The sequence below is a fragment of the Antechinus flavipes genome, chromosome 4 (genome assembly GCF_016432865.1).
Source record: "Antechinus flavipes isolate AdamAnt ecotype Samford, QLD, Australia chromosome 4, AdamAnt_v2, whole genome shotgun sequence".
Taxonomy (NCBI): domain Eukaryota; kingdom Metazoa; phylum Chordata; class Mammalia; order Dasyuromorphia; family Dasyuridae; genus Antechinus; species Antechinus flavipes.
The window spans coordinates 314489827-314502810 of record NC_067401.1 but is presented as its reverse complement, the minus strand read 5'-3'; the positions used below and the strand labels follow the sequence as shown (position 1 = coordinate 314502810).

Here is a 12984-nt window from a genome sequence, read left to right as displayed (position 1 = left end):
GGTTTCATGTTTTCTAACTTTATCAGGTATATTAAATTTGTTCTTCAGAATTAGCGTCAAAAGAGGACTTAGCTACTGAAAACATATCTCGAACAATCCACATTCACTAATTTATCTTTTATTTGTAATTAAAAAAAATTAATGTGATGTTGCTTTGGGATATCAGTGACTAAGTTTGTTATCAAATAATCTAACTGAGAATAAAGTTAAGGCTTTGGAATTTGTTCTCCTGGGACAGAATTTTAAAAAAAAAAAAGTAGTTAAGTTGGACTTGGATGACTTAACGAAATTATGTTTTTCCTAAGGCAAAACTAAAGCAGCTTCTTCAGGCAATTAGGTATATGGCATTTATTTTTTTAAATAAAAATTAAAACTATGTTTAAGGTGTCATATTAAAAGGAAAGAAGGTTAAAGTATAGGGAAAACATTATTTGTATGTTTTTTATAAAATCGGAAAGGTTTTTATTTTTATTCACATTTTTTCCTATTTATAAAATAATATTATTCTTTGTGATTCATAGGGGCTTATCTCCAGCACAAGCTGATTCTCAGTTCTTAGAAAATGCAAAGAGACTTTCCATGTATGGTGTAGATCTACATCATGCCAAGGTATTGTAAATATGGTTTTTTTAAAGTTTCATTATGACTGTGATGTTCTTAAAAAAAAAAAAAAAAAAAGGTATTTCTGGATTTAACATCCAGCTCTTCATTGAACCCTTCCTTATAACAACAACAACCAAAAAAATCTACTTAAGCAAAACCAGACAATACAATGACTTTATCTGAGATCATGTTAGTGCCTCTCTAATCATCCACCATTTGGTGTAATCATCTATTCTCTAAATCTGAATTTGATCATTACAATTTGCCTGTGTTTTCATCTGGTTTTTATTTATCTTATTGTATTTATTGTGTGTATTAGTTTCTTGGTTCTGTTCTACTTGATCTTGCATAAATTTCATGCAAGTTTTCTCATGCTTCTTCATATTCATCATCTCTAAATAACACAATGATGTTGCATTACATTCTTAAACTACATTTTTTACAATTGCAATCCAATCCCATAGTACTTGTTTTCCCCATGCTTTTGATAAGTGTATTTGTATACATACATACATACATACATATATATATGTATAACACACACACACACACACACACACACACACACACACAGACACACACACAGCTAAGCTTCTCTGTTCCTCCCTTTCTCCCCTGCCTTATTTCTCTTCTTCTAGTTCTTCCTTACCTGTGTCTCTCTCCCCTTTTCCCTTGAGAATACATATCCAGTAATCAGATATTTGAGTTTAATAACTTTTCTTGCATTAGTTACAAATTATTTTCCTTAATGATTGTATTATTTTGTAATTTCACTCACAGTCCTTTTACAACATCATCCATTACTACCTTGTATCATCTTTGCCATATAATCCATTTTAGAAACTGCATGCTAATATATAACTTAGCACCCCACTCCTTAGGTTATTGTTTGAAGAGACAAAGGGTTTTGAGTTTTAAAGTAAAATCAGCAGGGTATTCCTCTTTATCCTCTTTCTTCCTTTTTCCTTCTTCCTTCTTCCTCCTTTTTTTCCTCCTTCTCTTTCTCCTTCCTCTTTCCTTTTCCCTCCTTTCTTCCTCTTTCCTCCTTCTCCTTCTCTTTTCTCCTCCCTCTTTTTCCTCTTCCCTATTCAAATTGTTTTTCTGAATGGCCATAGTATTTAGAGGAACCAAATCACTTTTCGCTTTCTTCTCCCTTGTTCTATCATGTTTCCTTACTTTAAATCATGTTTTTTCTATATCTGTTCCTTTGCTGCAAGCCCCCAGTATTCTTTTACCACTGGCCTCCAAATTCATTTTTCCTGATTCTCTTTTTGGTAAGTTCTTATGACTCCAATTCTTGTATTATTCCTGCCTATTTCAGGCTGCCTTTGCCTTTTCCCCAGCCCTTATCTTTGCTCTATAATTAGATCAGAGGTCAAAGAATAAATAATCATCATTATCACGGATATAAGCACTCTCTAAAGAGCTTCTGGATATTGTGAATTAGCATCACAGAACTGTGGAAAGAGTAATAAACTTAGAATTTGAGGATTTGAATTTGATCTCTACTTTTAGTAGCACTGTGACCTACCTCTTTAGGCCCCACTATCTTCACTTGTAAACTTAGGGAAACATCTGCCTTCCAATTCTAAATTTGCAATCCTATAGAAGAGCCTCTTTTCTTTATAGGATTTTTTTTTTTTAATTTCTAACTTTAAAAAAATGAGAGTTGTATCTCCAGGTATGGGAAAGAAGGCATTTAAGCAAATCTATATAAAAGTTTGATTCCTCCTTGCCTTGTGATAGATGACCACTTCCCTGTAAATTTTTGTTTTTAAAGGCGGGGCTCAATCTTTCCATCTCTTTCTTACCTGAGTTAGTGTAATTATGTGAAGAAAACAAGTACAAGAATACTAGGGCTTACTTTGTAGAAACTAAAAATGAACATGTATAGAGTGCTTAAGGGCTCCTTTATCATTAAGTTGTTTCTCTACCCCCTTTTATGACTCATTTCCTACCTACCAAAGTCACTTATTAATATAGAATAATAGCAGTTTATAGGACCTCTACAGGTCAACAGAAATAAAGGAAATTTACCTGAAATTAGATCATCCTTATTAATAAGTCAAATAACATCATATTGGACATTTTCAATATACTGAACTCATATGGAAATGGTATATAGTACAATCCTTCACAAAAGGATTGCTTTCTTATTTGTGATGAGACCATATTTATCCCTTCATTTAACAGGCATTGAATACCTGTTATGGTCAGAGCACCATGCTAGATTTTGGGAAAAAAGTAAAATTCATGCAAAATACAATTTCTACTGTTATGTAGCTTGTGATCTAGCATATACGAAAAGATATTAAAAGTACTTTTAGAAAGTTGCAGAACAGAGAGCTCCCTGAGATGATAGTTCGAGTAGTGGGGTGTATGTCAGCAAGACTGGAAGAAATTTCTTTGTCATTTTTAAAAAATTTTTTAAATTTTTTATTTTTTTCATAATTATAACTTTTTATTGACAGAACCCATGCCTGGGTAATTTTTTACAACATTATCCTTTGTACTCACCTCTGTTTGGACTTTTCCCTACCTCCACCCCTTCCCCCAGATGGCAAGGAGTCCTTTACATGTTAAATATGTCACAGTATATCCTAGATACAATATATGTGTGCAGAACCGAACAGTTCTTTTGCTGCACAGGAAGAATTGGATTCAGAAGGTTAAAAATAACCTGGGAAGAAAAACAAAAATGCAAACAGTTTACATTCATTGGAAGAAGCTTCTTAAAAGTAGATCTTAAATATGGGCTTTAAAATATGAGTAAGAACTTAATATTTGCTTATATAATCATTTGCTTCAGTAGTCCCAGTGAATAATTTTTGGCAGCCTGGTTTGGAGCCAAATGGCTTTGTACAGAGTCTTCTCTTTTATCCCTGCTCAGAGTATTTCTAGGATTTCTTAGTAATTTTCTGCTAGAAAAAATGTGAAAACACCATATGGATTAAATTCCTTCTCTCCCCCTCTCCAAAAAAAAAAAAACACAACACAAAAAACTACTCAGATGGATAGTTTAGTGCATTTTAACTATGTATATGAATTATAGAAGTATAATTGAAGAGAAAACATTTGGCAATCAATAGATATGAAATGCCCTACCCCCCTCTATTTTTTAAAACAAACATAAAAAGTTTTTTTCAATGTCAGATTGAAATATGAATTTTAATTTATTGGATTAAGATTGAGACTAGTAATAGTTTGGGGATTTAGTTCATTTTGTATTTATATTGTACCGAATACAACATGTATCATGTCACTAATTGATTTTGAATATGTGATGGCTCTGGGTAATTTGGTTCAGTCTGTGTTTTTTAATGAAATCTAAGTCTCTATTGCTTTATGAAGTAATCATGAACGATGTATTTATAGGATTGTATGTCTTGTAGCTCATATAATACTGGAACTGTTAGTGAGTTACGTATTCCATGTTCATTTTTGTCTTAATTTTCTTGGTACCTTTAAATCCTCCTGGCTGGCAGGTTTTTCAGATTGCCTTCCTTTTCCAAACAAAAGTTTTAGAGGGAAGCCAATGTTAGTGAACTCAAGAATAGTTTTCAAACCTTTAAAATGTGCCAGCCAAAGGAATGTTATAATGACAAGTGGATGTCAGCACTATAATACTAGTGACCTGCTTGGAAGGATTTGGGGATTCCATTACACAAGGGGAAATTGCAACTCTCAGCTTGCCTTGAAGGGAAGTTTGGAATGAATGATTGTTTTTGCAGACTGTAATACTGAGATCATCTCATACCTGTCAGCCAAAATGATTCATTGGATAGTTGAAAAAAAAGACACTAGAAACTCTCTACTAAAATGACTTGAATTTAGAGTTATGGATGCCAAGCATCCTTTTTATTATCCTGCCATGGTAGACTAGTATGTATTCCAGCACCCTCTAATCCCTTTCCTTCCATTCTTGTCCGTTAACCCTTACAAAGAATTTCAATAATTCACTTATTATATGCCTCTTAAAAAGTACTGAGAGCTGGCTGAGATTGCATTACATCAGCTCTTTGAAAAATAAAATATGATCCTTGAAAATCAATAGATTCCTAGGACATGTTATGTTTTCTACAATTTCAGTCTATTTTTCTGCTCTTGCTGTTATTTTAAGGTGAATTCTATTAAAAAAAAATCACCATTTCTGTTCTTGGCTTTAAAAAGCTAGTTAACCAAATGACTATATATCTAAAGGAGATAATGGTTATAAAGGCACTTTACAAACCTTAAAGAATGATACAAATATTAGCTATTATTATTATTATTATTGTTATTGCTGGTTTTGTTGTTGTTATCAATCAGTATTTGATACTTTGTGTTTGGTAGGATTCAGAAGGTGTGGACATCAAGCTGGGTGTGTGTGCTAATGGACTGCTTATTTATAAGGACAGACTCAGAATTAATCGATTTGCCTGGCCTAAAATCCTGAAAATTTCCTACAAGCGCAGTAACTTCTACATTAAAGTCAGGCCAGCAGAGGTGAGCAATGTGGAGCCAGTCTTCCTTAATGTCTTTAATCAGTTAATTATGTATTTCTTAGTTTTAATTATTTTTATAGTAATGAGATCTTTATATTTAAATTGACTTCTTTCTTATAATAATTTAAATCTAATGAACAGTTGCTTATTTCCCTAAAATGTTTTTTTTTCCCTACGTTAATTCTTTCTGTAAATCTATTACTGTATAATTAAAAAAGACATCAATAGGAAAGTTATGTGAAAAGATTGATAACTTACAGGAGACGCTGAAATGTTACAAACTTAGGTTTATCCATCTATGAAGATAAAAAATTATGTTGTTACTATTATAACATACAAAATATTCATCTGGTATAATATTTCTATTAACTATGTGGGACCCAGCATTTTTCCTTCCTCACAAAAGAAGAATTGCTACTCATAAAAACCTAGAAGCCCTGGTACTGGTCAGTAATGAACTTTTAAATGTGCTAATTTGTTTTGTGGATTCATTCCAGCTGGAACAATTTGAGAGCACCATTGGGTTCAAACTGCCAAACCACCGGGCTGCTAAAAGGTTATGGAAAGTGTGTGTGGAGCATCATACTTTCTACAGGTAATTTTAGGAGATATAATTGGTGGAATTTACTTTTTCAGAAAAGAATATTTGGGTTAGCTTAATTTTTCTTAACTATGTGTGTATCCAGACATCTTTTATATTCAGTTGAATATTATGTGGGTATTGCAGTATATAGTGCATACAGTATTGATCCTAGAGTAGGAAGACTCATCTTCTGAGTTCAAGTCCAGCCTCAGACTAGCTGTCATTTAATCCTGTTTGCCACTGTTTTCTTATTTGTAAAACAAGCTGAAGAAGGAAATGAGAAATCACTACAATATATCTTTGTCAAGAAAATTGCATACGGGATCACAAAGTGTCAGACATGACATGATAGACACAACAACGAGTCAGAACAACAATCATAATTCACAGTACTTAACATAAGTTAGTAAGCTTTTTTAAACCCATAATATGTTTGAATTACTGGCTTCAATATCCTAGTGTTTGTTGAAGGAATATCCTGAGGCCCAAACAAATCTTTCTCTTCCCAGTCAGAAAAAAGCCTGACTATTAAATAATCAATTTGTTTGATAATGATGGTAAGTACTATTGCCATCCAGTATCATTTATTCAAGCCTTAGAATTTCTTGTCAAAATCTATATAATACAGGGCAGCTAGGTGGTGCAGTGGATAGAACAACAGCCCAGAAGTCAGGAGGACCTGAGTTCAAATTTGTTCTCAGACACTTAACATTTCCTATTGTGACCCTGGGCAAGTCACTTAACCCCAATTGTCTCAAAAAAAAAAATCTATATCACTCTTTTAGAGTTATTTCTGAGGCACGTTTGTTCTGCCTCAGTAGATAATATAAAGTCTTAGATATTTTTATCATGGCTATACAGTGAAGAAGTAGTAATAAGATTTTTTATATCCTACTTCCCCCACCCAATGACCCCATGAAACCTGTTTGGGGAATTTATTTGTAAACCTCAATTTAAGATTCCAAACTTTAGAAAAAATCTTTATTTTAAACATTTTTGGTAAATTTGATTGGATTTTTTATAACTAATAAAAATTTTACTTTTTGTGTTTTTTTTAAATCGATTTTTTTAAGGCAGCATTTAAAAAAAGCCATGTATTATATTGTATTTAACTTATACTTTAACATATTTAACATGTATTGGTCAGCCTGACATCTGGGGGAGGAAATAGAGGGAAGGAGACAAAAAATTGGAACAAAAAGTTTTGGAATTGTCAATGCTGAAAAATTACCCATGCATATATCTTGTAAATAAAAAGAAAAAAGCCATGTATTTCTTTAGTACTTTTTACTTAAAAGCAGTTAAAAAACAAGTAGATATTTCCAGTAATATCAGATCCTGACAATACAATGCTACTTTCCCTGCACATGGATATATTTGCTATAGAGATTCTTTCTGAAAATTTTTAGTCATATTTTGTTGAAATATATAGAATAAAGAAACATGAGATTTGCATATTAAAACTAAATTGCCCTGTGTAACAAGGCATTAGGCAATTTCTTACATATCAGTTTTTTAAATGGTGGCACTAATATTAATGTATGAGATTGTGACTTTATTCGTCAATAGGATTTTAAAATCTGTTTTATTTCTTTTTCTTGGGAATCTTTAGTAATATTTGCATTGCTAAGCCTTATACTACTTTAAATGTATGCCTTAAGAGATGAAATGTATACAAGGAGATTTAACTTTTAATGTCTTTTCCTTTGCTTTTACTTTTTTTTAGTCCATATGAATTTTGGTTATTTTATTTTAATTTAATATCTTAGAGTAGTTTTCTTACTGATAAATATATTTTATCAGACTTTTTAAGGGTCTAAGAATGAAAGAAATATAATCCAGAAAGGATAAATATTATTGAACAATTTTGGTTCTCCTCTCTTTGTGTTTTTTAGGAAATACTTCAGGCAGATTTATATTCATATTTGCTCAGCATATAGTTTCATTAAAAAGCAGTTGCTCTGTTTTCTCTTATCTATTCCAACCGCTTTGTTCTTGTGTTGATCAGTCTATCTATTGATTCAAAGGTCTCTGGACACAAGAAAACTCTTTGTGTAGTTGAGCCAATTTCCCTGGGCCTTGCTATGTCATTAGAAAATTTCTAGTCACATGTCTCAGTCACATTCTGGAAGTTTGTGCATGAGAATGCAATATCTATTGAAACAGGAAGCTTTAGAAAGCTTTTTATCCCAGTTTGAAAGATTATAAATTCAATTGTCTAGAAGTTATATCTTTTGTGTTTTCTTTGTACAAGATGATGACTCACAACTTAATGCAAAACTTTTCTCTTTATTTTTAGGCCTGAGAATAGATTTGTCATGTTTACAAAATATCTTTTAATAAAATGCATCCAGACAGAATCATTTATAATATCCTTTGAAAATAAAATCAATTTTCCTGACTATTTGCATAGAAGCAACAGTGTAGATTGTATAGGGTACTCCTTATTCTTATGGGCCTTTTGAGTCAAGTTTTGACTTGATTCTGCATGCTGGCTTATGTAGGTTGTATTCTACCTCCTTTCTCCATAATTGAAAGGATTTCTTTGTGTTCTTTTGTATGACCATTTTTCCTACTTACACTATTGTAAGATTATACTTAATAATGGTAGGATTCCAATATTTAATGGTACAACTATGACTCAGAATCACCTGCTTCTTTCTTAATAGAAGAGAAAGAAAGGGAGAGGAGGGGGGAGGGAGAGGGAGGAAGAGGAAGAAGGAGAGAGGGGGCAGGGAGAGAAAGACAGACAGAGGGAGGAAAGAGGGGAGAAGAAAGGGAGAGAGAAGGGAGAGGAAGAGGGAGGAGGAGGGAGAAGGAAGAGGGGGTGGAGAGAGAGAAGAGTAAAGGAAGGAGGGAAGGAGAAAAACAGAGACAGAGTCTATGTAACAACCAAAAAGAAAAATTAAAATATTTAGAAATGTTTTAGAATTTCCCATGTAGTGAATTTGAAAGTTTTTTAGACTCAACAAGTATTAAGCACTTATTTTGTGCCAGGAACAAGTATTTGGAGATCTTTGTATTCCCCCTCAGTTCTGGACCAAAAAAACCCCAAAAAACACAACACCTTTAGATGTTCATATGTTCACAGTCTTACGGAGGATATAGCAGGCCAACATCTAGATACAACCAAGATTCCTACAGGGTGACTTGAAGGTAATCTCAGAGGGAAATCTCTCACAGTTTGGGAGTAAGGAGGATGGAACTGGGAAAGATGTCTTGCAGAAAGTAATGTTTGAGCTGAGCTTTGAAGAAAGCAAAGGAAGTCACAAGGTAACAGTGAGAATAGAGTAACTTCAGGCATGGGAGGCAACCAATGACAAAGTTTGGAGTCGAGAGGTGGAATTTTGTGTGAGGAACAGAAAAAAGTTCTTGCTGACCTTTACTATGTAAGCCCATTGAGTGCCCCAATTGTCTTTTGCCTCATTTTGTATCCCTGACACGTATCACACAGTGTGTGGCACATGGTAAGTGCTTTGTAAACATTTACTGAATAAATAAATGAAGACTAGAAAAGTAGAAGGGGGCAGGTTGTTGTGAAGGGCTTTAAAAGCCAATTATAGGCTTTTTATTTGGTCCTAGAGTTTTTTTTCAATAGAGGTATGATATGGTCAGACCTTTGCTTTGAGAAAATTCATCTGTTTGTCAGCTGAGTAGATAATATAATGGATTGAGGAGACATTTGATATGAGAAGAGCAGCTAGAAGGAGCCTGTATGACTGAGTAAGAGGAGAGAAAGGGGCATATATAAGAAGTATTAGAGGAAGATTGTACAAGATTCAGCAACAGATTTAATGGAAGGGAAGTTTCAGAGTGAAGAGTTGAAACTGACCATGAGATTATGAACCTGTGAGGGGACCTCACCTATGTGATAAGTAACATGTGCAATAGATAAGTGGGAAGAAACCAGAATTTGGACCTGTTAAATTCAAGGTATCTATAGGCAGAGAGAAAGATAGGAGACTGAAGATCAACAGAAAGGTTAAACCTGAATAAATAGCCTTGAAGAATCATCTGCTGAGAAATTATAATCAAATCCACGGAAACTGTTACAATCACCAAGATATTATTGAAGAAAAGGCAGCAAAGGATAAAGCAATGATTACTGGGAAAAATCTGGATAAAGAGCCAACAAAGGAGAAAAAAGGAGGACAACCAGGAAAAAAAGGAAGAGGAAAAGGGGAAGAACCAGGTGATAGCAGTCTAACAAAAACATAGAGAAGAGAGAATAATTAGGGGAAGAGGAAGATTGACACTTTTGGAGGCTTCAAATAGATTTAAGAAGGATAGGGTTTGTGATAGATCATATACATGGTAGACAGTGTTCTCAAAAATTCAGCCATACAGTGGAGGAGAGAGATAAAGGATAATAGGTAACAGGGATAATAGCTAGCAAGGATGGATCAGGGGAGGACTTTGGGGACAAGAAGGAAACCTGGATGTTTGTGGACAGTAGAGAAGTAGTCAGTAGAGAAAGATTTGAGATTAATAAGAAAATGACAATGATAAGGTACTTGCTGAAGAAGATTGAATGGAATGGAATCCCTTGTGCATGTGGAGGGGTTTTCTTTGGCAAAGAAAAGACCATTTTCAACTCTTCATATCAAACTTAGATGGAGCCAACAATAGTAGCAGATGGCAACTGAGTAATATGAGATGAGGAGGAAGAGAAAAGAGGGAAGTCTTAGTGAATGGCTGAATGGCCCAACTTTTCCAATGATTTATAGGGTAAGATTCTCAGTTTGAAGAATGAGAATGAAAGCCATTGTGTGGGAGAGAGATTGAGAAAGTTTGAAAAATCTGTTGAGTAAGTGGGATAGTGAATCCATCAGGAGGTTTTAAAGGAATATCTTGCCCCAATCAGGCCCACATTGAGGTTATTTAACATGAATTTTTTGTGGACCTAGTCCTGATTTCATGATTTTTCTCCCCCTGTATTAAGCAATATGGAAGTAGGAATGAATGCAGAGTATGGTAGGAATATTCCAACCTAGGACTTGAAAAGATCTTCAGTAGAATTAAGGAACTGTGGAATTCAAGTATAGAGGATAGGATAGAATTAGATTCACCAAATGGAGGAGATGAGGAAGATAGGAGAGTGTAGCAAGTGCAAGTCTGGGTGGTCTTGGAAAGATCTGAAGTGTGGAGGGGTTGAAAGTCATGGTGAGGAGAAGAAACAGAATTTGGGATTGAAACGCAGAAGGAAAGATGAGATGATAAAAGATTGTAATCAGATAAAAAGGAATTTTTGGAGTTCAGGAACTTGAGAGCATTTCATTTCTTTGTGATGAAATAGATCAAAGGCATGTCTCTTTCTATGTATAGTTCCCTAGTGTGAGTTTAGGAGTTATGGTAGAGAGAAACTGTGAACTAGATCCTGAATTTTTAAGGGAAGGAAGGAGAGTGTCCTGGGGGTCCATATATAACAGCTGGTATCTTGATTGGATGATAAATATGAATTATATGAACCTTGCCAGGAGTATTCCAAATCCCTCTAATGTGAGCAATTAGTCAAAGGTTAAAAGACAATAAAATAGGAGCTGGAAAGAATGGCAAAGGAAAAGCTCTGTTTTCTGGATTGAACCAGGTGTTGAAGATTGAAGTAGTGAGAAAAGAAAAAGGTTTAAAAATGAAAACAAATGTATTAACTGTTGCAGATATTTCAGAAGGTCCAGTGAAAGGGGATGGACACTTCTAAAGTGGGACTGGAAGGAAAGAGTTGTAGATGATTGGAGAGAGGATACAAGCAGTTAGAAGTGAGGTATGGAATTTATACAATAACAGCTCAAAGTTGAGAATTCAGTGGCTAGAGAGAAATGTGAAAGAGGAGTATGCTAACCATTGAAGATTATATTTAGGCAGATTATTAGTTGCTAACTGTATGGCACTCTAGGTGTAGACTCCTATTTTATTTAATATAAAGAGATACTGTCTATATATATGTCATCTCATATATATTATACTTCCAATAATGCAGATTACAGCCCATCTATGTCATTTTGTCTTCTTCAGCTCTTGTCTATACTCTTAGAAGTTTTCTTTCTATCAAGGACTTTCTTGTTCTCTTGACATTGTATACGGATGGATGCTGTTGTTGCCCTTAGTGCATCATAGATTATTATTTCTTTTTTATAACTTTGTCATAAATCTCCAGAAGAGACATGCAAAAGAGAAAAGCAAGACCTCTTTTGCCCTCAAGGAACTAATTATCAGTGTGGGAGAAAAATGTAGGATGTTACTTTTCCTCAATTTTCCCCTCATTGAAATATGAGTTCTTTAGGCTTTTTAACTCTATCCCACAAAGCAGGAAGATTCAAATTAAATCTTTAAATAAATATAAATCCTTTTTGAATTAAAATTTTAATAAATTTAATGTAAATAATAGGTCTAATTTACTTTTTTGGTCCCATTTACCATTTTTGGATCATAAATATGTATGCTGTTGCTTTGAGTTCTGTTTTTATCAATAATTGTTCCTCATGTTACCATTAAATACACTAATAAATTAGTTATCGTTATCAAACCACTTTTCCTTAAAATAATCCCATGACAAAAGTATAAACCACCAAATATGTTTCATGAATGAAGATAAGTATGGACTGTTTTATGTTGACTGAGTCTATTGAAAGTTGGTTAATATAAATTTTTGCATATCAATTCAAAGAAACAAGTGATCACAAGTAACTCAAGAAGAACCATCCAAATAGGAAATTGCCACATAGTCTGCTTACTTTCCCCTGGGGAAGCCCTCATAGCATCAGCCTCTTGGTTACCCTTAGGTCCCTAACCATGTTGTCATAGGCTTAGTCTGACTTTACATTCTTATCTGTGCTGTTACGTCTTGAGTGTAAGTCAACCAGATAATATGTTCTGTGCTTCGTATACTTTAAAATGCTACCTAAAAGCTATGGTTATTATTGTTATCATTATTACAAAATTAAAAGTCCAATATAGTAGCAATCACTCAAAGCAGACTTAGGGAGATAGTCAAAAATGTAATTCAGTTTGTTTTAGTAACTGGCTTGATTTTGATGTTTTGCTATTCTAGAGATTTTTTGACATTGCATAGGATGAGCATGCTGAGCGTGTGGAAGGTTGCCAAGGATTGCTTGGCATGTTGGCATATTCAATCTCTTATTAGCTGGAGGCACTTTCTCATCATTGATGAAAAAGGTCCTAAAAGGCTTCTAAAATAAAGTGGAAATGGTGCTAAAATCCTAATCGAGCTGTATAGGATCTTATATAGACTACTTCTGAGAGGTAGGGGGACCTTGGACAAATCATTTTGCTTTTCTGAGGTTAAATTTTCCCATT

General features: G+C 33.9%; 1 protein-coding gene across 15 annotated transcripts in view; it reads left to right on the top strand.

Moving 5' to 3' along the window:
- EPB41L2 (erythrocyte membrane protein band 4.1 like 2) overlaps nt 1–12984 on the top strand; it is a 292918-nt gene that overhangs the window by 218681 nt on the left and 61253 nt on the right. For all 15 annotated transcript variants that reach the window (XM_051997728.1, XM_051997742.1, XM_051997740.1 and 12 more), the window contains 3 exons: nt 522–609; nt 4936–5088; nt 5585–5682. In XM_051997728.1, the coding sequence (XP_051853688.1) occupies nt 522–609; nt 4936–5088; nt 5585–5682 (339 nt within the window). The remainder of the gene's footprint in view (nt 1–521; nt 610–4935; nt 5089–5584; nt 5683–12984) is intronic.